This window comes from Papio anubis, chromosome 17 (assembly GCF_008728515.1).
Source record: "Papio anubis isolate 15944 chromosome 17, Panubis1.0, whole genome shotgun sequence".
NCBI lineage: Eukaryota > Metazoa > Chordata > Mammalia > Primates > Cercopithecidae > Papio > Papio anubis.
Genome location: NC_044992.1, coordinates 74,085,029 through 74,112,962, shown reverse-complemented (window position 1 = coordinate 74,112,962; position 27,934 = coordinate 74,085,029). Strand labels below are relative to the sequence as shown.

Genomic DNA, 27,934 nt, shown 5'->3' with positions numbered 1-27,934 from the left:
GAGTTCTTCCAATGTGCTAGGCCTCCAGTGTGCTCAGAAGAGAGCATGAAGTTAAAAAGAAAAGTCTAGCAAAATGAAAATGATACTCTGCATTCCATTAAAATTAATAAAAATATTTTATTGAATTTCAGGAACTTGGTACTCTTAAAATTTCAAATCTTTGCACATAAATCACCACTATACTTTCTAGAATAGTGGACGTTAGGACTAAGATTGTCACTTATCTCCTTGTGTCACACAGCACAGAAACCGCAAGTCCTGACACTGCCCGCATCCCCCTTCTGGCCACGATGACCAGCTACTGTTATTCTAGCAGAGGACAGTGACGGAAGTGGGCAGACTGACTGAAGGGCCATGATGACCAACTACTGTTATTCTAGGAGGACACTGACGGAAGTGGGTAGACGACTGAAGGAGATCAGCTGTCCACAGTGCACTCTACTGAAGCGAGAGGAGCAACCCGAGGACCTGCCGCACACACTCCGAGCGCACCACGTGACGTGGGTCATGCGGGAGTTCCCTTTTGTTGTCTTGTTTGGTTCAGGGCAAAGCTACTGAAATTGTTTCTAGTCCCTGAGGAGCTCAGAAGTTGGGCAAAGGTCAAAGAGACTTCCTGAAAATAAGACACTGAGGAACACAGTGGAGAGCTGGGAGTTCACAGCAACGCAGCTGGGGATGACGCCGGACCTCTCCGGAAGCTGCCGCAGCTCCAGCACCAGAGGCCACAGCAGCTCAGTAACCCTTGCCGTGCTCGAGTTCCTGGAGGTTCAGAGCTAAGTTCCAGATTCAGAAACAGTGCCTTAAAGACTGGCAAGAAAACCCGCGCTGTGGCAGTCTGCTCATCTATGGTTTTGTTACTGCTCTCGCCTCGATATTCCTAAATTCCTACGTACCAATGAAAAAGCCAAGCGAGCGTGGCAGTGAGGAGGAGACAGGAGCGTCTTCCCATCTGTGACAGGCACACTTCAGTCTGGCCTCAAGGTGCAGAATGGTGCCTACAGCAAAACAAAACAAAAAAAACCCTCCTCCGTTCTTTACCATTTGACAGTTGGGCGTTTTCCTTACCTGTGATCCCAGGAGAAACAGATCCAGACCTGTCAAGTCAAGTCTACGTTCCAGGATCAGAAGTAACTAGTTTATGGACTGAGCTCACATGGGAAAGTCCACCCCGACTCCTGGATAGTAACATACACAGCTGCGTAAAAACGTCTCCAAGGGGACATACGATGCATTTGCTTGATGTCCACGCCAAGCTCCCCGGTGACCTAGCTGTTCCTTGACTCAGAGCTCGAGAGCTGGTCTCCTGTCAGAGAACCCCGTCGGCTGTGACCTACAGAGCTGCAGCCCTCTGTGGAGGGACCTGACTCCACACACAGGATACAGCAGAATCCTAATGATCTTACAAACTGCAAACCTTCTGAGTAAGACAAAAATATACATTCCAAGGTATCTGTAAAGTGCTTGGAAGATGCAGACAGCTGCACCGAGGGGCTCTCTGATCCATCCACACGCTGCGATTTGCTGCGGTCACACACATGGTCTCAGTCACGTGACGGTTTCGCTTTTATTTCTTACATGGCTGAGTTATCATCCAGCTAGTGTGCAGTGATTTCATGCCTTTCAATGTTTGTCACCACAGTGACACTGCTACAGCCCCACGCTGAGGGCCGACACAACTCACGGAACAGATTCACCATATTTGGTCTTTATGTAAATAATAAATGGTTTAAAATTGCCTAAAGATACCATTCTGAGCCATTTCATCCCAATTTCATCCCACCACGAAAATACAGGTTTTTTCCTCTCTAAAAAAAAAAAAATTAAATACCAAAATAACTACATTTAAATAAATAATGTTACAATGATGACATTAAAAAGCTCAGCATCAGGCTGAGGCCGCGGCCCTCGGCCGGCACACTCGGGAAGGGCGAGCGGTTTCTTCCTGAGGAGCCGGGCGAGGAGGTGCGGGCACCTCCCACTCATTCCCTCACCCCCCTCCTCCCCTCATTTTCTGTAGAGGAGTCAGCCTCAGGATCGGGTTCAGTTCTGAAGGGTCAGGGAGGTTTCCTACCACAAAACAGGAAATGCCCCGGACGTCCCCTGCAGGACGTGGCTCGGACCCCGCTCCACCATGGCGGCCGCTCACCGAAGGTGGGGAGTGCACAGCGGGTCAGAGGGCGCCCAGAGCCGGGGGTGACACCCCAAATACAAACATACCACGGAGAGACCTGGGATCTGAGTTTCAAAAGGGCCTGTGATAAAAGACTGAATCTTTTTTTCCAAATTAAGTAGAAATGGTTCTGTCGTTTTAAACATACACAATACTTAGGAGACTTATTTTACTTAGAGTGGAAAATTTTGCCAGGGACAAAGTCAACACAAAGAAACAAACAACAAAAAGTCGCCAGAAAGAGAACAGTTAAGTGCAGCTCGGTGAGTCCCGGCAGTTCCTTCCCGGCACCAGCTCGTCCCTGGGTTCTCAGGGTTCCATGTGGCCACAATGTCCGTCCACCTGTCCATGCGAGCCACCCGCTGAAATGGAGGTGGATAAAATTCATCAGGCAGCTGCTGTAACACGGAAATGTGCAGATGCCAAAGTAGCTTCATCTGAACTTTAACAAGACAGACAAAAGGAAATCATTCCATAGGCTGGAAACAAAAACAAAACTACGCTGTTTTTTCCCAAATGAAATCCACGGAAAGGGCCTGTGTGATTCCGAAAGTCTGAGGAGAAATGGAGTGATGTGAAATGCCCAAGACCCCATTATTTTGTAAAGAAAGGACATCTCAAAATACTCTAATTCCACACGTCTCCGCTGCCTGGTGGATCCTGAGGGCCCAGTCCTGGGAGAGCCACTCACAGCAGGTGCTGACTATGCCGTCCTCACACAGTGCTGCCCGGTCCTCGGGGGAGGACAGTTTCACTTGTAGGGAAGAGCGGAGCCCACAGGCAGCCCAGCAGGTACTCAGTGGCGACTCTCCCAAATCAGGTTTTGTTGTGTGTGGATTTTGCTCAAGTGTGACTTCTGTCTTTACATTAAGGAGTGTTAAGGCCACCTGGGTTTTGTGTTTTCAGTGCTGGGAGGTGAAGTCCAACCACAGGGCCCTGCACCCCGAGTGCTGGCGGGAGGCCACGTCTCCTTTTGGCACCACAAAGTTGATATTGTTAAAGAAAAGCTCTCCCAGCCGCTAGTTCTGGACACCCTTTTCCCTTACGGCTGCCGGGGGTGCGTCCACACTCAGGGCAATGACAATGCTCTCGCCGTCTTCTGTCTTGACCCGCTTCAGCTCGGGCTGCTCCGGCGGGTCACCACTGTGCCGCTTTGTGGGCAGGGAGGCCGAGGCGGATGCGTGTGTTGCCAACATGTGCAAAGGACTCGCTGCTGCTGAAATGACACGAAGGAGTCAGAACCCCATGGTCTCAGATGAACCCTTGCCCTCTAAGGGTCCTGGTACTCCCAGGCCTGCTGAGGCTCCCACAAGCCCCCAGGGACTGGCCCACGGTGGCCAAGGGCACAGGAGCCTGGGCTGGGCCCTTGGGATCCCAAAAAACTGCAGCAGGTTAACTGCCTGATTAGGGGACGTTTTTATTAACGGCTGGCATCATCTTTGTTATATCCTATAAACAGGCAATTTTGATGTCACTGCTGGGGGAGAAAGGCTGAGTCCAGTAATGGTTGGGGCAGACAGCCCTGCTGGCTCTGCGAAGGAGTGGCTGCCGCTGCTCTCCCTCACGCAGAGGCCCTGCCCTTGCCCACCACCCACATGAGATGCTCCTGGACCGTTTCCACACAGAAAGGAGCAGGGCTGCACCTGTACCATAGGAGAGAAGCACCACAGTTTCTCATGAGTTAATTCCAAAGGCCAAGCTTCCAACTGACATGCGATGGGTAATGTTACGTGCCAGCCTGGCTGAGCCATAGTGCCCAGATTTCAGTCAACCATTACTCTGGAGGTTTCTGTATAGTTACTTCTTTAGATGAGATTAACGTTTAAATCAGTCAGCTCTGAGTAAATCAGCTGACTGCCATGAGTGGGCCTCATCCAATCAGGTGAAGGACTAAGAAAAGACTGAAGTCCTCTGAGGGGAACACTCTGCCCTGGATGGTCTCTGGACTCTTGAAAATCCAGCACCGACCCCCCAAGCACCGGCCCCCCCCAACACTGACCCCCCCCAACACCGACCCCCCCCCCAGCACCGACTCTTTTCCTGGGTCGGATCCGCAGATGCTGAGCTTGGCAGGTCCACAGCAGAGTGGGCAGATCCCACAGACTCTACACGACTCCACGCCGCCCCCTGGGCTGTTTCTCTGGGGCACTCTCATCCCCCAAGTGCCAACAGGACCCCACCGCCTCCAGCTTCCGGCACAGGCCAGTCTCCTCCGTGTGGGCGGCAGCATTTCTGGAAGGCGCCATCACCTCCCCGGAGGGCACGTCTCAGGGGGCCCCGAGATGCTCTGGGAAGCAGGCCCCAGCCCCAGGCTGTGCACACACCGTTCACTGCACTTCTCTAACCTCAGACCAACTCGGAGCACCCAGGATGGGAGCACAAACACACCCCCGGGGGGCCCCAACGCAGCTGTACAGCAGCCCCTCAGGCTGTCCCGGGAGGCTCAGAGCAGACAGGCCTACCAGGCAGTACCTGAACCCAACCACAAACGCAGCACACACGGTGCACTCTGCCCTGGTGCCCAGAGGTGTGGGGGGGGGAACTCGCCCACCTGTCTATCAAGGGCCAGCCCCCTCAGACCACAGGCACTGGCGTGGGCAACACCTGCCTCCTACTGCAGGGATGCTGGCTGGTCAGGGACCGACCCCCGCCCTCAGCTCTTCCCCAGCAGAGCGGATGTGAGCTCAGCCAGATGCATGGTCAGCTCCTCGTGGGTGGGGAACACACATGGCCCGGTAGCCGGGGCAGCCACAAAGAGCGGGAGTCAACACTGGGCTCCGAAGAGAGTCAAGCAGCAAACAGGGACCCAGTGGCATCGGGTCTCGGCGGTCAGAGCCCCATTCTGGAATTCGGGACATGGCCCTGAGGTCACAGACGTGCGCTGCCTGGAAGCCGAACTCCTGTCAACAGTGTGGATGTGTGACTTTCTTGGGTTCCCCTCTCCTTTCCACCCCTGAGCAACAGAAATAGCAGAGGATGAATTTACACATAAAAGATGACCAAGAGGCCAGATGCGGTGGCTCACACCTGTAATCCCAGCACTTTGGGAGGCTGAGGCGGGTGGATCACCTGAGGTTAGGAGTTCAAGACTAGTCTCGAACTGGCCAGCACGGTGAAATGCCATCTCTCCTAAAAATACAAAAACATGGCCGGGCACGGCGGCTCACGCCTGTAATCCCAGCACTTTGGGAGGCTGAGGTGGGCAGGTTATGAGGTCAGGAGATGGAGACCATCCTGGCTAACATGGTGAAACCCCGTCTCTACTAAAGAATACAAAAAAATTAGCTGGGTGTGGTGGCGGCGCCTGTAGTCCCAGCTACTCGGGAGGCTGAGGCAGGAGAATGGCGTGAACCCGGGAGGCGGAGGTTGCGGTGAGCCAAGATGGTGCCACTGCACTCCAGCCTGGGCGACAGAGCGAGACTCCGTCTCAAAAAAAAAAAAAAAATACAAAAACATTAGCTGGGCCTATAGTCCCAACTACTCAGAAGCCTAAGGCAGGAGAATTGCTTGAACCCAGGAGGCGGAGCTTGCAGTGAACCAAGATCGTGCCATTGCACTCCAGCCTGGGTGACAAAGAAACTCGGTCTCAAAAAAAAAAAAAAAAAAAAAAAAAAACAAGCAGCTGCTCAGCTTCCAGAAAGCGCGGCGGCCGCACAGCAGGAGGCTGGGCTGAGGAAGAGGCTTGGAGCCCACCAGAGGGCAGGGGAGGCTCCAGGCCTGGGGGAGGCACCGGAGGCCGCTGAGCCCACCCATGTGACCCAGAGGAGCCGCGCTGACTCGGCAGCCTCTCAGGGAGACCCCCACATTCCCTGACGTTGGTTTCCTGGCGCCTCACGGCAGGGTGGCCCCCACAGAGAGGCACACACGCACCCAGATGCAAGTCACAGCCAGTGTCTGACAAGCACCAATACCCTGAAAGAGACGAGGTCACTGCTGTGGTGTGGGCATTTGTCTCTTGAAACGCGTGCTGCAACTCACTTGCCCACGCAGCCTAATTAAGAGGTGGCATCTGCAGAAGGTGACCTGACCATGAAGGCTTTGTCCTCACTAATAGCTTAATGCTGTCACCAAGGGACAGGTTCACGATTCCAGAAGTGAGTTCATTGTGAAAGGGTGAATACGCCTTGGCCCCACCACCACGTGGGCGTACAGGAAGACGGCCTGTGCCAGCCTCCAGAACTGCAAGCCAGTCCGTTTCCGCCCACGATAAATTACTCCATCTTGGGTGTTTTGTTACAGCAGCACAACACAACTGAGTCACCCCACAGAGAGCCTCACCCTCACCAGGACTCAGGGTGACTGAATGACCCAGAGAATCTAAGTGGCGTAGGCCACGCACAGTGGCCCATGCCTACAATCCCAAGGGAGGCCGAGGCAGGCAGGTCCCTTGAGGCCAGGAGGTTGAGACCAGCCTGGACAATACAGCAAGACCCCATCTCTATAAAAAATAAATAACGTTTGGCTGGGCGCGGTGGCTCAAGCCTGTAATCCCAGCACTTTGGGAGGCCGAGACGGGCGGATCACGAGGTCAGGAGATCGAGACCATCCTGGCTAACACAGTGAAACCCCGTCTCTACTAAAAAAAATACAAAAAACTAGCCAGGCGAGGTGGCGGGCGCCTGTAGTCCTAGCTACTTGGGAGGCTAAGGCAGGAGAATGGTGTGAACCCGGGAGGCGGAGCTTGCAGTGAGCTGAGATCCGGCCACTGCACTACAGCCTGGGCGACAGAGCCAGACTCCGTCTCAAAAAATAAATAAATAAATAAAAATAAATAAATAAATAAATAAATAACGTTTAACAAGACATAAAACTAGAAATGACAGCCAGACAGGAGGACTAAGTTTAGTGGTCTGCAGCACTGCGAGGCGATGAGAGTCAACACTAGAGTTTCAAACGGCCAGGATACCGAAGGTCCCAACACTTAGAAACGGTAAACGAGATGATGGCTGTGCTGATTACCAGGAGCCGGACGCTTCCAAACGTCGCCGCGCCCTGCACACGTGCACAATTATTCTATCTCAATCAGAGCACAGCAGTGAGAGGCCTGGAGTGAAAAGAAACTGGGCGGCCGGGCGCAGTGGTTCACGCCTGTAATCCCAGCACTTTGGGAGGCCAAGGCGGGCGGATCACCTGAGGTCAGGAGTTTGAGACCAGCCTGGCCAACATGGTGAAACTCCATCTCTACTAAAAATACAAAATTACCCGGGCGTGGTGGTGGCGCCCGTAATCTCAGCTACTCGGGAGGCTGAGGCAGGAGAATCCCTTGAACCCAGGAGGCGGAGGCTGCAGTGAGCCGAGATCACGCCACTGCACTCCAGCCTGGGCAACAAGAGCAAAACTCCATCTCAAAAAAAAAAAAAGAAAAAAGAAATGGTGACACTTAAATACTCTCATCCATCCAGCCCTGCCCTCAGAGAGCCTCTGTCGCGAGGTGCCCCACCACATGGGGACCCCACATGAACCCCTGTAACCCAGCAGCAGGGCTGTGCTAACATGCCCGGCCCTGAAGACAGAGGTCTCAGCAGAGGTGCTGAGGAAGGTGGAGAACACGTAAGGAAGGCTACAGGCGGCAGAGCCCTGGAGGCGCCGGAGCTGGCGAGGGAGCGGCCATTAGCCCTGCAGCACCGTGGTGGGCTGACCACAAGAGAGGGGCGGAGAAGGAACGCGCACGCGAGCTGGGCAGATGCTCCTAATGAGGCCCCCACGTGCTCTCTTGGGAAGGCACTGAGCTCTGTTAATCTAAACAAGCTAAACAAGGCAGAAGGCTCCATCCCGAAAGCTCTGCAAACTCGGGTCTGCACTGAGGACCACACAGTGCCAGAAAGGACCATCCTGGACAAGGAGCGTGATGTATGAGCACCCTGGGCCCACGTGAGCTGCGTGGACATAGGCGTGGCCCAGGGAGTCATGGCTTAGGACATGGCGCCTGGAGACGACCCTGCCCCTGAGCACACACAGAGGCGCAGCCGTCTTCACCAGCCCCTGCCCCTCACCGGCTGAACTCTATCTAGACAGGCTTGCTCTGTGTTCCGTGAGAGCTCTGAGCACAAGGAGCTCTTGCCACGCCTGACAACCCCAGGGACTTTAATTTGTACGCATCACCTTAACAAGCCCAGGAGGACTCAGGAATTTCCATGAAATGGAACCCGAAGTAGCTGAGAAGATGGGAGGGGGTGGTCCGTGGAATAAAACAAACATGGAATCAAGCAGATGGGCAGAGATCAAAGGAAGAGGGGCTCTGCCAACGCTGCCACACACACTGGATTCAACACCGTCCCAATCCAGACGCCAGCAGGCTTGGTGTAGAATTCTACAGTTCACATGGAAATGCCAAGGACCTAGAATGGCTGAAGCGATTTTTAAAAAGAACAAAGTTGGAGGAGCAACACCTGAGTGGGAGACTTGATGAGGCTGCAGGAGTCGGACGGGGGCCCTGCCACACAGACTGACTGCAGAAAGTGCGCCTGGAAACAGCCCCCACGTGTGCACAGTCTCGGGGTGTGACGAGGGCACCAGGGCAGAAAAGTGCTCCTGGAAATAGCCCCCACGTGTATGCACAGTCCCGGGGTGTGACGAGGGCACCAGGTCACCTGGTGGGGCAGGCACGTCCTGACGCCACCTCTGAGGCTCCCCCTACACGAAGCATGGAAAACACAGCAGGAACAGTAAGAGAACAAACAGCCACCAAGAATCTGGGCAAGGAACGTGTCCCAGAATTAAGGCATCGGTGAACAGCTGCCCTACTAACGAGAAAGAACAAGAAGGAACAAAGGACTCAGGCTACTGAAGGCTACGCAGGAACTGACCTGCAGTTGGTGTGAGCTGGGCAAACCCTGTGGCCACCTCAGATGTGCCTCCCAGCCATCACGGTCAGAGTCGATGGCCCCAGGTGTGGCGTGGACCACGGCGTGTGGCCTCAACCAACTTTTAATGTGTCTACAAAAAATGTGTAGACACCCAGGGCCACTGGGGTGGGCCGCAGGTGCAGACACACAGCGTCACTCTGGTTTCAAGTGGCCTTTCTCCTACGCTGACTCAGAACAGCGTCCAAGCTGTAGGTATCTCTGGACAACCTTCCACCTGTCCCTTCCCGTCCCAGGTTCCGGGATGCCGGAATAGGTTTTGCTCTTGTCTCCAGAAGCACCTGCTGGTCTGTCTGGGTGGGGCCTGCTGTGTCAACTGAGGCAACTCCAGTCTGAGCTGGCACACGGGGTCCCTCTGAGGCCAAGGGGCCCTGGGGAGAGGACCCCAAGTCACAGGAGCCAGGTGCTCTTTTAGGGCCCAGGGACAGTGACACAGGCTTAGTAACAGGGACCGACCCCACGTTACAGCTTTCAACAAAGAATAACCATGGCCACATGGACAGCACTCTCTCCTCCAGCTCACACACAAGGAGAAGGCTGGGCGCGGTGGCTCACACCTGTAGTCCCAGCATTTTGGGAGGCAGAGGCGGGAGAATCACTTAAGCCCAGGAGTTCAAGGCTGCAGTGAGCTATGATCACACCAAAGCACTCCATCCTGGGTGACAGACCCTTTCTCAAAAAACAGAAAAGACAAGCTGTAGAACCTGAAAACCAGGCAAGACAGGCCCCTCACCTTGTGACACCTCCACTATTACCTGTCACAAGGAAAGGACGACCTAATGGGAATGTGTTTATAGATCTATATAAAGTCTTAGAGAAATAAGCAAATTCCCCTGCCCCATGGCACACCGAACTGTTGCATCCCATGTTGCCCCCGTGGTTAGAACTCACGTATCCACAGAATGCTGTCAAAGACGACGTGTGCTGGCTTGAGTTTCTATTCCTCCATTTACTTATTTTTTGGACAGGGTCTCACCCTGTCTCCTAGGCCGGAGTATAGCGGCACGATCACGGTTCACTGCAGCCTCAACCTCCCAGACTGACGATCTCCCTGCCTCAGCCTTTCGGTGGCTGGGACTACAGGTGCCACCTCCACAGCCCCTTCTGTGATTTTTTGTAGACACAGAGATTCACCATGTTGTCCACGCTGGTCTTGAACTCCTGGGCACAAGCAATCCACCCACCCTGGTCTCCCAAAGTGCTGGGATTATAGGCGTGAGCCACCGTGCCCGGCTGTTTCTATTCCTTTAGGGGAAGAACTAAGTTCCTCTGCAAGTCTATCTACAGAGACGTTCAGGATTTGTGGCAAAGCAGCCAGCGGGCTCAGCTGCCGCCTACTCCAATCTCCAGACGCTCTGCTCTCAAGGGGACATTCTCCACCCTGAGGGTCCTCAGTGATTCGGAAGGTGGCTTTTGGAAAGAAGATCGCAGAGATGCATTCACATTTGTGGCCTTCCATGCACACAAATTCTCCCCACATAAATTCCAGTATTTTCAAACTGAAGTGTCTGGAGCATTTCCTAGCCATCAACTTTTACCCCACAGGCAGCCTAGGTCGTAACACTTGACAACACCCCAGTTGTGGGCTGTGTGGGTACTGCAGGCAGCAAGCCCCTCCGAGACCTCCTGGAAGCCTCAGAAGACCCTCTGCTGTGGACGGAGATGCTGGAGCAGCTCAGACATGAGGGCCGCTACTGCCACCGCCACGGCGATGATGGGTGCGGCTCCCGCAGAACACAGGCCCTGACCGAGGCCTCACCCTCCTCGTCCGCATGGCCTGATCCCGCTGCTCTGGGACTCTGAACCCGCAGTGGCGCAGCGGCTGCTCTGCCTGGAAAGGCTCCGCTTTGATGCTGGCTGTGAAAGGTGTCCAGGGGCCCTCAGGCATCATTCATTTTACGTGCTTACAGTGCAACACCATCATCACTGTGGGACCAGCCAGGGACACCCACGTCATCAAATCCTCACCCCAAATCTGGCTGCCAGATCCCCACCGAGGCGCGCGTGAACCTGGCGGCCACAAGGGGCCCGCAGCCTCAGCCTGGCTCCCCCGCTGTGTCCTGCTCCGTGCTCATGCACTGCTCCCTCCCCAAGGGTCCTTGTGGGGGACACAGGACCGCAATTCCTCTGTGGGGCCGGGATCCAGAAGGCTCTGAAGGCCCACACTCTCCCAGATATGTGGCCTGCGGGTGTGGGGCTACAGCTGTCTGGCCAGCCGTCACTGGCAGAGGCACCCGCACAGCACGCACTGACCAGGGCTGGTCACTCCGGGGCACGCGGGGCTTCATCTATCTTCCTCTGTGCCTATCGCTCTCCTTTCCTTCCTTCCTCTTTCCCTCCCTCCCTCCTTTCTTCCTTCCTTCCTTCCAGAAACTGCTGCGCACCCTTTCAGAATAAGAGCCCGTGCCCGGTACAGGGAGACCCTCACAGGGTCCGCCTCTGCCAGCGCGAATTGGGCATTTTGCTCTCACTGCGAAGTGTGCGCCCTCATGCAGGGGGCCACAGCTGAGACGCAGAGAACCCTGGCCAGCTTGAGGAGATGCCCCAGGGGAACACTGGAGTCAACAAATGCTATTTGAGGACCCCATAACTGCTACACAATGAAGAGCAGAGTTAGGCAGGAGGGAGCAAACTATCAAAGAAGAGAAAGGCAGGGCCCGAGGAGAACGCTGCAGGGGGAAGCAGCAGGGCCCAGGCTTCCCAGCAGGGCGGGTCAGGCAGGCCTGGCCAGACAGGGAGTGGCCCCGTGAAGGGCCTCAGGAGGTTCCTCCACTGTGTGAGGCTTGAGCTGTGGCAACACCTTCCGTTGACAGTGATCTGTGAACCCTTAAGCTGACAGAAAGAAAACAAAAGGACACATGTGTGAGCCCTGTGAAGGACCAGGACAGTCAAGAGGCCGAAGGAGTCAATGTGTGAGCCAAGAGACGCTCCATGACCACAGCTCAGCCCAGGCCACACCGAACTGGCGGGGCCCTGGCCAAACACAGCTCAGCCCTGAACTCCCAAATCAAAACGACAACGCTGGCTGGGCATGCTGGCTCGCGCCTGTAATCCCAGCACTTTGGGAGGCCAAGGCTGGAGGATCACGGGCGTCCAGGAGTCTGAAACCAGCCTAGGCAACATAATGAGACCCTGTCTCTACAAAAAATTAGCTGGGTGTGGTGTTGCACACCTGTAGTTCCAGCTACTCGGGAGGCTGAGGCAGGAGGATAGCTTGAGACCAGTAGGTCAAGGCTGCAGTGAGTCGAGATCTCGGCACTGCACTCCAGCCTGGGTGATAGAGCAAGACAATATCTCAAAACAACAGCAGCAAAGATGAAGTCGTTTACAAAAACACAATCCTAATTGTGCCAGTAAACCAGAAACAGCGTCTGCAGCCCAGAGACAGGAGATTAGCCTTGGAAACAGGAAGCAGAAGGGCCTGCGGTGTGGATGGCGGCACCCGCAGCCCTGAGGCAGGGGTCTCCCAAAGCGAGCTCTGAGGGTGCTGGGACATAGCACGTGTGATGGGAGGAAGAGCATCTGGATGAGCTTGGGCGCCGGGACTCTTCCCACATCTCCCTGCCAGGGAGACTTGGGAGCATTTCCAGAAAATGCCAGGCTTTCCTTTCCATGTATTCAAAGAGGGGAGACCTCAAGCCCTCCCCACGCTCTGGAACAAGCTCGAGCAGCTCCTGGGTGCCAGGCACATTTCTGGGGCTTCCCTTCCCGTAAGAGGAAGCCTCCCAGCTTCCATCTCCTCCAGGCCTTCTCCATGGGGCGGACAACGTGATGCACCACAGCTCTGCACAGGGTTTGGGGCCCCTGGAGCAGAGCAGGGGACACAGGAGCACTGGCAGGTGGGCAGGATGTGGACGACGGTGACAACGGGACCAGGGACCACCCTGGTGAACCTGACAGGTCTGGGACGGGCTCGCCTGTGTTTGAATGAGGCCTCCGTGGAGACCCCTAAGAAAGCAAAAATGAGGGCACGCTCCAGCTGGAGTGACAACCCCAGAGTCACCTTCCAGGAAGACACGGGCAGCTCACGCCCTGTGCCCGCCCATGGAACTCACTTATCATCCCACCAAGCCACTGCTGTCCTGCAAGGCCAGGGCTACAGCCCATAGCCGGACCATCCTGACCCCTCGTCCTGTTAGTCCCACCTCCCATCTGGCAGCACCATCTTCACAACACAGGCAGAGGCCAAGCCCTGAGCCCCGGTTCCCACAGCAGCTGGTGGCAGAGGCAACACCGGCTCAGGCTGCCCTTGGGACCGGGGTGAGCACGGAACCCCCTTAGGGCAGGCGACCTGGCCTCAGCCTCTCTGCCCGTGGTGGTGACCCCTCTGGTGCCCCTGGGGGAGTCTCAGGCAGCCTGTGCAGTTCCTCCCTGCACGTGACAGTCTAACCCCATGCTTAGGTCAGAAAACTTGGCCACATCCACATAATCCTTCAGTAAAAATACTAAATTTACCTTGGGGTACTATATTACCCACGATACAGTATCACCATAATTGCTTAATACAGTAGGAACCCAAAAGCTTCATGTGACTGGCAGCTCTACTGCAGTATTCGTTTTTTGCAGTGGTCTGGATCCAACCCTGCAGTGTCTCTGAGGTGCACCCACATGCCTGAAAGGGCCTGAAATCTCTACATATGCATAAAGAACTACAAATGTCACAACAAAAAGACAAACAGCCCAATTAAATGATGGGCAAAGGATTTGAAAAAACATTTCTTCGAAGAAGAAATACAACCAACCATAAAGTACATGAAAAGATGTTCTGGCTGGAGGCGGCGGCTCATCCTGTAATCTCAGCACTTTGGGAGGCTGAGGTGGGCAGACTGCTTGAGCCCAGGAGCTCGAGACCAGACTGCGCAACATGGCGAGACACTACCTCTTACAAAACAGAAAAACAAAAACACCGCAGAGGCCAAAGCCACGGCCCCCCATGCCGGCTGTTCGGCATCCAGGCTGGAGCTGACCTGTCTTAAGGAAAAGCATTTCCAGAATCTCCACTTCGTCGTGAAGTCTTTCTTAAAGCCCATCTGCCACCTCCTCTCCCTCAACAGCCTCTCTCATCTGCTCAATTGGGCACTGGCTTTGGGGAGGAAAACTCTCGATGGAGTATGAAAGCAGTAATACAAAATACTGGGGCCAGCTGGGCGTGGTGCTCACACCTGTGATCCCAGCACTTTGAGAGGCCAAGGTGGGAGGACTGTGTGAAACCAAGAGTTTGAGTCCAGCCTGGGCAACAGAGTGAGACTGCATTAAAAAATGTAAAAATTTAGCCAGGTGTGGTGCCACATGCCTGTAGTCCCAGTTACTTAGGAGGCTGCTGTGGGAGGACTGCTTGAGCACAGGAGGCTGCATGAAGCGCGATCACGCCACTGCACTCCAGCCTTGGTGAGAGTGAGATCTTGCCTAAAAAATAACAAAAACAACAACAACAACAACAACAACAACAAAACGCCGGGCGCAGTGGCTCACGCCTGTAATCCCAGCACTTGGGAGGATCATAAGGTGGGTGGATCACAAGGTCAGGAGTTCAAGAGACCAGCCTGGCCAACATGGTGAAATCCCGTCTCTACTAAAAATACAAAAAAAATTAGCCCAGCGCGGTGGCGCACGCCTGTAATCCCAGCTACTCGGGAGGCTGAGGCAGGAGAATTGCTTGAACCCGGGCAGCAGAGGTTGCAATGAGCCGAGATCGTGCCACTGCACTCCAGTCTGGGCAACAAAGGAAGACTCCATCTCAAAAAAAAGAAAAAGGAAAGGAAAGGAAAAGAAAAAAGTCGTGCTAGGAACCCAAATTATGATTTCCTGAAAAAATCCTTTCTCGAACAGAGTTGTTTCTTAGTCAAAGGTTTCAACCAAATCAACGGAGAACCATTCCCAATAACAGATCATTTAAAACGTTTTTGTTCAAAGATCACTGACACCGGGTACGGTGGCTCACGCCTGTAATCCCAGCACTTTGGGAGGCCTAAGCGGGCAGATCACGAGGTCAGGAGATCGAGACCATCCTGGCTAACACGGTGAAACCCCGTCTCTATTAAAAATACAAAAAATTAGCCGGGCGTGGTGGCGGGCACCGGTAGTCCCAGCTACTCAGGAGGCTGAGGCAGGAGAATGGCGTGAACCCGGGAGGTGGAGCTCTCAGTGAGCCAAAATTGTGCCACTGCCTCCAGTGTGGGCAACAAAGCAAGACGCCGTCTCAAAAAAAAAAAAGAAAGAAAAAAAAATCACTGACAAGACCTTTTATTTTTTTGAGATGGAGTCTCGCTCTGTCTGCACCCCAGACTGTAGTGCAGTGGTGTTACCTCCGCTCACTGCAACCTTCATCTCCCAGGTTCAAGTGATTCTCCTGCCTCAGCCTCCGGAGTACCAGGGATTACAAGTGCCCGCCACCACACCCAGCTATCTTTGTAGTTGGCCAGGCTGGTCTCCAACTCCTGACCTCAGGTGATCCACCCGCCTCGGCCTCCCAAAGTGCTGGGATTACAGGCGTGAACCACCGCGCCCAGCCAAGATCACTTATCTGGAAGGAGCTTCCGTGCTCCTTCTGTCCTCCCCTTCCTGAGTGGAAACAGGCCCTCGGTGCTGACACTAGGACTGGGCAACCATCAGTGAATACAGAACGAATCAGGTGGTTTCCTTTAAAGCTAAATACACTATAAGAAAGACATCTTCGGTAACATTTTAATTTTTGGTTTTATAAGAGTTTGTTATATTTTTGGTTTTTATCAATTCTGTTATTCATAGACAAATTAAACTTTAATATTTATATCTACATTTTACTGCTGCAGAGAAAATATATGACTAATAAATAACATTTAAGCCTAAAGGGCCGGGCGCGGTGGCTCACGCCTGTAATCCCAGCACTTTGGGAGGCTAAGGCAGGCTGATCACGAGGTCAGGAGATCGAGACCATCCTGGCTAACACGGTAAAACCCCGTCTCTACTAAAAATACAAAAAATTAGCCAGGTCCAGTGGCGGGCGCCTGTAGTCCCAGCTACTCGGGAGGCTGAGGCAGAAGAATGGCGTGAACCCAGGAGGCAGAGCTTGCAGTGAGCCAAGATCACGCCACTGCACTCCAGCCTGGTGGACAGAGCGAGACTCCGTCTCAAAACAAAAAAACAAAAAAAAATTTAAGCCTAAAGTACGTGACTCGTACAAAGCCTGTGGGGGAACATGAGATGGAAAGACCAGGCCCCGGACGAGGGAGGATCTGGGCCACTCCTGCCTGTGTGTCCACGTGCAGGTGAGGGGACAACTCACGATGTCTGTATTTGGAGTCCAGCAGTGCACTGAAAATAATCCCATAAAAGCTTTATTTTAAAACATCAATATTTTCAATAGTGAAAAATTATTTCGGATAACTTAAAAACACAAAAGGGATACAGTTTTTTTTTGTTGTTGAGATGGAGTCTCGCACGGTCGCCTGGGCTGGAGTGCAGTGGCGCGACCCCGTCTCACTGGAACCTCCACCCTCAGGTTCAAGCGATTCTCCTGCTTCAGCCTCCCAAGAAGCTAGAACTACAGGCACCCGCCACCGTGCCCAGCTAATGTTTTGTCTTTTTTTTAGTAGAGACAGTGTTTCACCATGTTGGCCAGGCTGGTCTCAATCTCCTGACCTCGTGATCCATCCACCATGACCTCCCAAAGTGCTAGGATTACAGGCGTGAGCCACCGCACCCGGCTAATTTTTGTATTTTTAGTAGAGACGGGGTTTCACCATCTTAGTCAGGCTAGTCTCAAACTCCTGACCTTAAGTGATCCACCCACCTCGGCCTCCCAAAGTGCTGGGATTACAGGCGTGAGCCACCGCACCAGGCCAGGATACAGTTTTTCAAACTGCTTCTAAGAGAGGTGGACCCAGAAGGCCTCTGACCTGCACCAGTGGCTCTAGGCAGACCTGGAATGTTTCAGAAATGCACATTCTTGGGCCCCACATCAGATGTGCCTAGTCGGGAACTCTGGGGAACGCAGCACTCTGGCCTCTTAACAAGCCAAGCCTTCTGGGTGATTCTGACACGTATCAAGTCTGGGCATCACCAGGCCTGCGCCCTGTCTTAAGACTGGGAAGAGGCCGGGCGCGGTGGCTCAAGCCTGTAATCCCAGCACTTTGGGAGGCCGAGACGGGCGGATCACGAGGTCAGGAGATCGAGACCATCCTGACGAACACGGTGAAACCCCGTCTCTACTAAAAAATACAAAAAAAAAACTAGCCAGGCGAGGCGGCGGGCGCCTGTGGTCCCAGCTACTCGGGAGGCTGAGGCAGGAGAATGGCGTAAACCCGGGGGGCGGAGCTTGCAGTGAGCTGAGATCCGGCCACTGCACTCCAGCCCGGGCGACAGAGCCAGACTCCATCTCAAAAAAAGAAAAAAAAAAAAAAAAAAATACTGGGAAGAATGACTGAGACCAGAAAGGCAACTGCCTGCCCTCCCAGCGTCTGTCTCCTCCCAGCGTCCATCTCCTCCCAGCGTCCATCTCCTCCCAGCTACCTGCAGTGCCACCAGGTTATCACCTTAGAGCATGACAGCCACAGTTACCCAGAGAGAAGAGGAGGAGACACAGGGCTTGGGGACGAAGGCATTCAAACAGGTAACTGATGACTGCAAACTTCGCATTCTATCTACAGGCAGCACATGTGGCTGTTACTTAAAAACAAAAAAACCCTCAGGTAGTTAGTCTTCCCCAGAGAAGGTTCCAGACCTTGTTCTTTCATAAATTTGGGGAGAGGCAGGGTGGTGCTGAGTCAGAGTAGGAGGTACCTGCAGGTTTCCAGGTCTCTGTTCCTAACATTCCGTAAGGATTCGAACTCGTGAGAAAGCCTTCTGACCTTTACCCTCTTTCAGAGCAAGTGTGTCGTGGGCACAGAGACAGTTTTAGTTGGTAGCTTTGGATTTGCCTGCTTGAGAGCCTGCAAGCGGCAGGATCAGCCAGCACAGCCGCCGACAGCCCGCATGTACCCAACCCAGAGCAGCGGGAGCCCACACCTGGGCCAGGCCCCACCGCCAGAGTTGACTCGGCAGCTGGCAGGAACTCCCGCCCTTTCCACACTCCGCAGTGCAGGGCGAAGGCAGATCGCCTGGTGTCGGCGCGGACGTTCTGGTGTCTCTCCTTTCAGTTTTCTGTGCACGGGCCTCCGATGGACTTTCAGAGCAAAGCGCACAGAAAAGCAGCCCTTCTCCCACCCTCAGCAACACAGCACCGCCGCAGGACACGCAAGGCCAAGTGAAAAGACAGGTGGCGGTTCCACACAGGAGGTTGGCGGGCCACAGCCTTCCACCATTTCAGGCGACTTCCAGGCCACACCCAGGAAATCTACAAAAGGCGAGAATATTTTTCTCTCTCAAGGTATTAGAAACCCTCATCTCTTTTCAGACAGGTCCTCCAACGGGAATCCCATGACAGCCGACTCCATGACCACTTCCTATAGCATTACTAGATTTCCTGCAGCTTCAAAATGCAAACATTTCCTCAGACAAAAGTTAAAATCGTTACAGTCAGAACCAAAACCCCGAGTGAGAAGGGTCTCTGCTCCGCAGTACCCACACCCACGGGAGCCACAGACCGGCATGTCTTACCATTGTTCACCTGGCCGTGGACCGCAGTGGGGACTGATGCCACATGAGTGCCGTTCTGTGTGACAGTTTTTATTGGTAGCTGGTGTTGACCTAGAGGTGCCTGTTGTACTATGGTCACCGTCTGGACCGGGGTGGTCTGTGCCGTCTGAATGATCCGGCTCGCAGTGCCGAGCGTGGCGTGGCCAATGGCGGGGACAGGTTCTACTTTCACTGAAATTAAAAGGAAAGAAACGACACTAATATTACTGGAAAGCAAATAAAAATCTTGCCAGTTTAAAACATAATAGTCAGATGGCTACCACACCTGCTAGAAAATGTCTCTAAAACAAATGGCAAATTAGAAAAGGATGAGCAGGCCGGGCACGGTGGCTCAAGCCTGTAATCCCAGCACTTTGGGAGGCCGAGACGGGCGGATCATGAGGTCAGGAGATCGAGACCATCCTGGCTAACACGGTGAAACCCCGTCTCTACTAAAAAACACACAAAAAAATAGCCGGGCGAGGTGGCGGGCGCCTGTCGTCCCAGCTACCCGGGAGGCTAAGGCAGGAGAATAGCGTAAACCTGGGAGGCGGAGCTTGCAGTGAGCCAAGATCCGGCCACTGCACTCCAGCCTGGGCGACAGAGCGAGACTTGTCTCAAAAAAAAAAAAAAAGAAAAGAAAAGGATGAGCAAATCTTTGTTTTTTGTTTTGAGATGGAGTTTCACTCTCGTTACCCAGGATGGATGGAGTCCAATGGTGCAATCTCAGCTCACTGCAACCTCCACCTCCCGGGTTCAAGTGATTCTCCTGCCTCAGCCTCCCGAGTAGCTTGGATTACAGGCGTGCACCACCACACCCAGCTAATTTTGGATTTTTAGTAGAGACGGGGTTTCTCCATGTTGGTCAGGCTGGTCTTGAACTCCCGATCTCAGGCGATCCGCCTGCCTCAGTCTCCCAAAGTGCTGGGATTACAGGCGTTGAGCCACCGCACCCAGCCAAGGATGAGCAAACCTTACGGACGTCCAAGAGTGTGAGGCTGATGGGGCGGCCTCTCCTCCTTTCCCCCAGTGCCCACCTTTGACTTCCCTGTGATCTCCGTTCTCCTGGGGCTCTGCCTTAGGAGGGGCCAGCACGGCTGCCGGGGTGACCACGGCTTGTCCAGAGACAGTGTACGTGTTCGCTGGGGCCAGTCCGGCCACACTGGTGACCGATACCGCTGGGATCTGGTGGACGACGTGAACTGTCTGCACGACGGGTGGCTGGGAGGTCGAGGTGGTCACTGGGGTGGCCACAGTGTAGGTGACAGGCTTGATGGCCTGTGGTAGCTGCCGCTGGACGGTGATTAAGACCGGCTGACTGGACAGAGGTGACCCTGGTGAAAGACACAACAGGACCGACACTTACAGATACTTCTACAAACAAAGGTTCCCACACTCAGCACCGACAGCAACATACAAACTTTAAAATACAGGATGTGGCCCTATTTCACCTCACAATAGTAAAGTTACTAAGAATGAGGGAGATGTAGTATTTTAATAGGGGTATTTAATTCCTATCTCTAACTGCTAAAAATGCAATTTTAGTTCTATTTAGATATCTGGTAATACCTCTTCCCACAGTTCTTTCCTTATGAAAAAGAAAATGTCAATACTCAATGTAAGAGGAAACTGGGCTGGGCACGGTGGCTCATGCCTGTAATCCCAGCACTTTGGGAGGCTGAGGTGGGAGGAGTTTGAGACCCGCCTGGGCATAGGGAGACGCTGTCTCTACAACAAATATTAACTGGGCATGTTAGTGTGTGTCTGCAGCGCCAGTTATTTGGGAGGCTGAGGAGGGAGGATTGCTCGAGCCTGGAAGGTGGAGACTGCAGTGAGCCAAGAATACGCCGCTGTACTCCAGCATGAGTGACAGAGCAAGACCTTGTCTCAAGACAAACAAACAAAATTAAAAAGAAGAAGAAGAAACTGCCCCTGTAGGCCAGAAAGACGAGGGCCACACTCACCTAGGATCAACATCTTCCTCCTGTGAGGGGAAGCAGAAAGTTCAAAAACAGAGTGGGGCTGTCACAGAGCCTCTGGCACCCAGCCTCTGCCCTTTGTGGTTTGGGGGCTTAGAGCAGAGAGAGAGAGACATGGCTGTCAGGGGCCACTGCCAGTGGGCAGGGGAAGGCTGTTCTCTGGCCCAGGAGGGCCAGTAATCCCAACTGATCCAATTCACATTTCTGTCAACTGTAACAGACTCAGTTTGGACACATTTCCACACTATGTTTGTTTAATTCCCCAGGGCACACAATTTTACTCCACATTATGACTTTCTAAGTAAACTGCAAACTGTTTTACCTGTTCCTTAAAATGGACATGTTAGGCTGGGTGCAGTGGTTCACGCCTGTACACCCAGCACTTTGGGAGGCCAAGGTGGGCGGATCACAAGGTCACCAGGTCAAGAGATCGAGACCATCATGGCCAACATGGTGAAACCCTGTCTCTACTGAGAGAAATCACGAAAGTGGCTGGGTGTGGTGGTGCATGCCTGTAGTCCCAGCTACTTGTGAGGCTGAGGCAAGAATTCAGCAGACCTGGGAGGCAGAGGCTGCAATGGTAAGATAGATGCCACTGCACTCCCAGCCTGGCTCCCCTAAGTGAGACTCCCTCCCATCTCAAAAAAAAAAAAAAAAAAAAAACTGACATGTTTTTGCTTCCAGTGTCTAGTTTGTCTACTTCATGTTTTTTTTTTTTTTTTTACTTGCCAGAGTGAGAAGTGTTTCATGGATTTTTGAATGACAAACTAAGAAACAGGTTAATTCTAAGTTCTTTCAGGCATCTACTCAGTATCGTTTAAAGAACGTTCATTCATTTTTAAAAAACACTCCCAGTGCTACTAGTTTTCCAAGGCCTATGACATCACACTCAGGTACTAGTAGAAGGTACAGAGGGACAGGGAGGCCTCCAGTCCAGCTATTTCTTCTCTGTGGAGCCCAGGCATCCGCGTCTGGCTCACACTGTCTGGCCTTCGCTTCCTCTCCCACTGTCTCACCTGGTGCGCTCTGGGCAAAGCGGGCTTCCTGGATGACAGCGAGTTTGGGCTGTGCGGCGCCAGGCTCAGGCTCCAGGGGGGCCGGCGAACCTTCCCTCGACAGGCTCTCAGGGGTCTGGGCGCCACTAGAGTGAGCAGACAGCACTCCAGCGTGATTGGGGGAGGCTGGGGCACTCCTGTTCACCGAGAAGAACACATTGCATGTTTACACACTCAGAAAGCACTTCGCAAAGGGGGTGTCCTCTGTCTCCTGACAACCAACTACTGTTGTGTAAGTTCTACTTCTCTGTACGCCTGTGAACTGAGCAGGACAGTCGAGGAGACAGCCTCAGCCTGTGTGTGACAGGGCCATCACAGGCCCCTTGCCCACATACGCAGCACGGCTACGGGGCAGGGCTGGCTGCCCTCTTTAAACAGCTCCTGTGCACAGACGTAGGAGCCAGCAGTGGGCAAGTCAGTGGGCACTTAAGACTGACATGATGCTCATTTATTTTTCTGGTTAAAAACAGTATTCATGAAGCTGAAAGTAAGTGTTTAAACTCAGGCAAATTAACACTGTAAGTCAACACGAGTTTAAGCAGCTGAAAAGCAGTGCGTCTGTTTTTGTTTTGAGACAGAGTTTCACTCTTTTGCCCAGGCTAGAATGAAGTGGCGCGACCTCGGCTCACTGCAATCTCCGCCTCCTGGGTTCAAGCAATTCTCCTGCCTCAGCCTCCCGAGTAGCTGGGATTACAGGCGCCTGCCACCACGCCCGGCTATTGTTTTTGTAGTTTTAGTAGAGACGGGGTTTGACCATATTGGCCGGACTGATCTCCAACTCCTGACCTCAGGTGATCCACCCGCCTCGGCTTCCCAAAGTGCTGGGATTACAGGCGTGCGCCACCGCGCCCGGCCTAAAAAGTAGTTTTAAAGAACTTTTCCTGTGCCAAAGGAAAGGAAAAATGTCACCATGGCACTGGCGTGAACAATATGCGACGAGCCCCACAAAGCAGCAATCACTGAGTGGAGTGCAGTTTAAACTTTGCAAACGGTCTCAAATGTTTCAACCACTAGAACCAGAAAATGCCCGGGCAGCCACTCAACACTTTTGCTCAAATCCCCATCCCAACATTTAATCATAATGCATTTGGTAGTTCCTTCATTTTCAAAAGGAAATTTTCCCAATACATTGAAGGTGAGTTTAGTGAGCATGAAGTGAGGCCTTTTGTTCCTCTTTCTCCTTACCTAGAAGAGAGCGGTCCCAGAGGGGTTCTAAAGCAGGGCACGCCCCTGGGCCGTCGTTTCCTAAAAGCCTGTTCTATTAATTTGCTCTCAGAGGCTGGGTCTATCCTCCAGAACGAGCCTTTGCCTGGTTCTTCCTGGGAACGTGGCACTTTGATGAAATAACGGTTCAGAGAGAGATTGTGGCGAATGGAATTCTATGAAACATAAAAAAATACATAGAATTCGTATATTTCTTTGCCGAGAAATGAAAACACGTCCTAGTTTTAGTGACCTCCAAAGCAGAAACCTCGGCGTGGGGCGCTGGCAGCCTGCAGAGTGAACTGTTTCTCTTTGGCGTCACACAGGTAATGTACTGACAGCTCACAAGGCCTGAGGGAGGCCCGTCTTGCACGGGAGTGAAAACCCAGACGTCACGCTTACAAACGACAACAGAGTGACGTTTACGGGCTGTGCTGTGTGGAAGGAGCAGCCCTCCCCGCTTGGTAAGCAACTCTCAAGGGAAGTAGCAGCCTGGGGTTTGAGTCCTTCACCCCAAGGCTGCTGCAGGCTTCCAAAGAGGAAAGGACACTGCATTCTGTGGTAGAACAGGCCCGGGAGGCAGGGTGGGGAGCTGGGGAACAGGAGGGATGGGCAATCCACACAGCGCTTGCGCACAGAGGCCCTTTCTGACTCCATCTCCTTTCAAGGTGGGAAACCCAGGACTGCGACTGTCAGCACAGAGCATTCCAGGTGGAGTCAACGACTTACAGCTGCCAACCTCTCCCTGCTTGGAGACACACAGAGCTGATGTGAGCTATTCTGTTAAAATACTTTTTCACACAGAATTAGCTTACAGAATCTGTCATGCCATTAAAATTAAATTAATCCAGTATAAAGTATTTGGCAAACCAGCAAAAAAGAAAAATGAGCAAGAGGCTGAAAATCAGGACAGACACCATCTTCCAGTAAGAGAGGACTTGGCAAAGTGCCTCTGTTTTTTATTTGATCCTTGAAATAATTTCATAAGATACACAGGAAAAATTTCCCTCCCAGCTTCTCGTCAGTGCATCATTCTTTCTATTAGAAAAAGCCAGACGGGCGCGGTGGCTCACTTGAGGTCAGGAGTTGGAGACCAGCCTGGCCAACATGGTGAAACCCTGTCTCTACTAAACACACAGAAATCGGCCGAGCACAGTGGCTCGCACCTGTAGTCCCAGCTACTCAGGATGCTGAAGCTGAAGAATCGCTTGAACCTGGGAGGAAGAGGTGGCAGTGAGCCCAGATCATGCCACTGCACTTCATCCTGGGCAAGACAAGCAAGACTCCACCTCAAAAAAAAGCCCAGCTAAGGGTTTACGGACAACCTGAAGAAAGCCCCCGCTGTGACCTGATTCAGGCACCAACACAGCCAAAGCCGGACAAAAGTCATGGGTTCACAGAAACATTCCATTAATTTACATTAATGTGTAGATTTAAAATTAAGCTATTAAAGTGTTAAAACGGTGATCACTCAAAACACAATCTGAACCTACCCAAAAAGTCATTTCTAAATTTCCCAATTAATCTTATTAGAATCACAAGCCTCGGAAATCGTCAAAGGTGACTAAGAAATCCAACATATAAAATAACACTTTACAACCAATCTCAGTGGCTGTTCAAGTGCCATGCTAACGCCTCTGGGCCCTGTGGACGGATGGGAGCTACTTGGTGGGCAACATGAAGAGGGGGCGAGGCTGTGTGTGGGATTTTGGGAAACTGTTTACAGGTGCAGGCGTCACATGAGATTTCCAATATTCTAATAACCACAGATACTTGCTATGATGTTTTATTTTGCTTTAGCTGACACCCAGTCTTTCTATCAATTCCTCCAGAAAATCAAACATGACTGTTACTGGACAGAGAAGGCAAAGCTTTGCCAACTGCTCTCAGAATTTTAAGTATGAAGAAGAAGGTAGATTCTGAGACTGTGACCAATTTTAAGTGTGAAGTAGAAGGTGGATTCTAAGACTGTGACTGAAGAAAAGCAAACCCAGACGATGGTAATATAAAACCCTCAAGCAGTGCAAACGGCAATCCCAGCCACTGCCTGAGAAGGTCGACAGTTGCCCTCTCGGCTGTTCTGCCAGGACCAGTCCTCCTAAGCAGGAACTCAGAAAGAACTGCCCCACACGGCGTCCGACGCTGGAGAGCAGAAAGCAGTCAACCATCCCTGGAGTGAAGACTGTGGCTGTACTGACTGACGCAGAGTCATTTAATTTGCATGCTGCTAGGAGGAAAGAAGGTCAGTACAGTGGGAATCTGGAAGCAGAAAAGGTGACTTCAGGGCCAGACTCTAGCCTTGTGAGCAGAAGAACGCGACACGGGCCAGAAGCCCTGCTCCTGCATCACCACCACCATCACTTACGAGACGCAAAGTCGGTCTGTGGAATTGGGGAGCTGCTACTTTCTGTCCTGAAAACATACAAGAACACAGTCTGCATCATCAGAATAGATTCTAACCTATTTTATTCTCCAATCCATCTCCCTAACAACAACTTCAAGGGCAAATAAGGAAAGATTACTTGCGATTTGCCAGCCAACAAGACTCTAGAAAATATGGGGAAGTAATGAGACATTTAATGTAGACACAAAGAGAATAAATTAACTATGTTTCTAAGGTAATTTAAGGCCGTTGTAATTTGATCAAACCCAGGATGGATGTACCTTCATTCTGTTGCTACACGTACTAAAACCACATTGACTGGACTCTAATGATTCAGAAATTATAAAGCTTTCAGAGAAAACGTGGGCTGTTATTCTTTAACGCTAAACATGAAGAAAAGGATGTGCAATTCTGAGCAAATTATCTTTCTCCCAAAGGCTTTCCAAATTGAGCATCTACTGACAATCAGCCCTCCGTGAGCACCAGCTCCCTCCCTTCCGGGGCTCTCCTCTGTGCCTTCCTGGTCAGCTTTCCTAAGCAGACCTCAAGTTTCTCAAGGACTGTTTGTCTATCTAACACCCCCCAGCCCTGAGTGCCCTCCAGTGTGCATTCTGCACAGTAAGGACGTGTGCAGAAACTGAGGAGAAGGAACAGGCCACGTTCCTTTCAGAGGAGGGGTCTAATGTCCAGGAATGCCTCCAAAAGAGCAGGGGTGAGGGTGAGTCCAGAGCACAGTCCTTCCTTTAAAAGAGATCAAGGGATGGGCACAGTGGCTCATACCTACAATCCCAGCACTTTGAGAGGCCAAGGTGGGTGGATCCCCTGAGGTCAGGAGTTCAAGCCCAGCCTGGCCAACATAGCAAAATCCCACCTCTAGTAAAAAACACAAAAATTAGCTGGGCGTGGTGGCGCACACCTGTAGTCCCAGCTACTCAGGAGGCTGAGGATGGAGAATCACTTGAACCCAGGAGGCAAAGGTTGCAGTGAGCTGAGATTACGCCACTGCACTCCAGCCTGGGCGACAGAGTAAGACTCTGTCCCCAAAAAAATAAAAATAAAATAAAATAAAAATAAAAGGAACCAGCTCTAGTCCCTTTGGAGGCTGAGAGCCCCGTCTTTTCAAACTTTTCACAGTCACAACAATTATCTCAATTCCGGGTTAGGTAAAATTATAAAACCATAAAAAATCATTTTGGAGTCACCGAGGCCCGGATCCGTGGTGTTGGCGGTGTGCAGAGACCGGGCCAGCACGTGGGCACAGCCGGGTACCCAGGGCTGGGCCTGGCGCACAGGTGCTGACCTGACTGGGCAGTGAGCAGGCTGCAGCCTTGGTTGCGAGGCCTTAACCAGGTCGCCTGCCACGCCCTGCATGCGGGTTGGGCCGCAGGCAGGGCAGGAGTCTATAGGGGCAGCAGTGATGGACGCCTTAGAAGAAGAGAGCTTTGTGCTGTCTTTCTCTTCCGCCTCTGATGAATCTGATATTGTGGTGGGATATTTAGATGACATTATCATGGATGACGAGTTCCAGTTATTACAGAGTAATTTCACCAACAGGTACGACCTGGAGTTTGAAGACATGGAAGAGAATAAACTCACCTACACATCTATTTTTAATGAATACATTTCTTTTTCTTTTTTTTGAGACGGAGTTTCACTCTTGTTGCCTAGGCTAGAGTGCAATGACACGATCTCAGCTCACTGCAACCTCCGCCACGCAGGTTCAAGCGATTCTCCTGCTTCAGCCTCCCGAGTAGCTGGGATTACAGGTGCCCACCACCACACCCAGCTAATACTGTATTTTTAGTAGAGACATGGTTTCTCCACGTTGGTCATCTGGTCTCGAACCTCCAACCACAGGTGATCCACCGGCCACAGCCTCCCGAAGTGCTGGGATTACAGGCATGAGCCACCGTGCCCGGCCTGAATACATTTTTTGGGTAGAAAACTGTATTGAAGAACAGCTGCTGCAGCGGATTCCTGGACTCAACACGGCAGCTTTCACCATCACATCACAGCACCATAAAAATGAAGCAGCGGGTGACACACTGGACATGCTGCTACCTTCACAGATTCTTTGGACTACAGAGCAGAAAAAGAAGACCGAGGACCGAGGACCAGACTTAAGCAGTCGCTTGGTGGTGACTTCGCTGTGTCAATCATCTGTGCCAGCTTCCCGGAACAATCTGCGGCACTGGGTCCTCCCGCCAGCCAATGAACTGGGAACATTCTGGATGTCACCGGCCCAAGAGGCTCAGCTCATGATGACAGAATACATCTTGGAAAAAGACTGACTCTATTTTGTAACTCTTCATTTATGTTAAGTATTGACAGGTCAAAACCAAAATGACCCAACCCTTCTAGACCTATTTCTCCCGAAACACCTTCTTGTATCCATTAACCGTAGTACTCCTCCCCCCGCAAGTAGACACTTCGCTCAGGAGCTTCTGAGTCAGACGCCTGTGGAGCGAGCCCATGTCAAGCACTCCATCTGGGGGGCCCTTCCCCAGCACACACGCTGGTGTGTACGTGCGGACAAACCCACGGCCACCACCTGAGCACACCGCTGGTGTGTATGTGTGGACGAATCCACCTCGACCCTCTGTCCCAGCAGGCTCTGCGTGAATCTTTACACATTTGCATCTCTTTCTCACATGAACCAGTTTCAGTACTTCACCCTCAGTGGGGTT

General features: G+C 52.5%; 1 protein-coding gene and 1 non-coding gene across 2 annotated transcripts in view; both read right to left on the bottom strand.

Annotated features, from left to right (window-relative positions):
- Positions 1-97: 97 nt before the first annotated feature.
- FOXK2 (forkhead box K2) overlaps positions 98-27,934 on the bottom strand; it is an 83,747-nt gene continuing 55,910 nt past the window's right edge. Inside the window, 5 exon segments of the mRNA XM_003913622.3 lie at positions 98-3,386; positions 18,610-18,819; positions 19,665-19,961; positions 21,623-21,798; positions 22,847-23,040. Of these exon segments, the coding sequence (XP_003913671.2) occupies positions 3,190-3,386; positions 18,610-18,819; positions 19,665-19,961; positions 21,623-21,798; positions 22,847-23,040 (1,074 nt within the window). The 3' untranslated portion in view covers positions 98-3,189.
- On the bottom strand, positions 23,181-23,281 carry LOC116271173. Its single transcript, XR_004179606.1, has one exon. It is a non-coding gene; the product is annotated as a small nucleolar RNA U13 (small nucleolar RNA).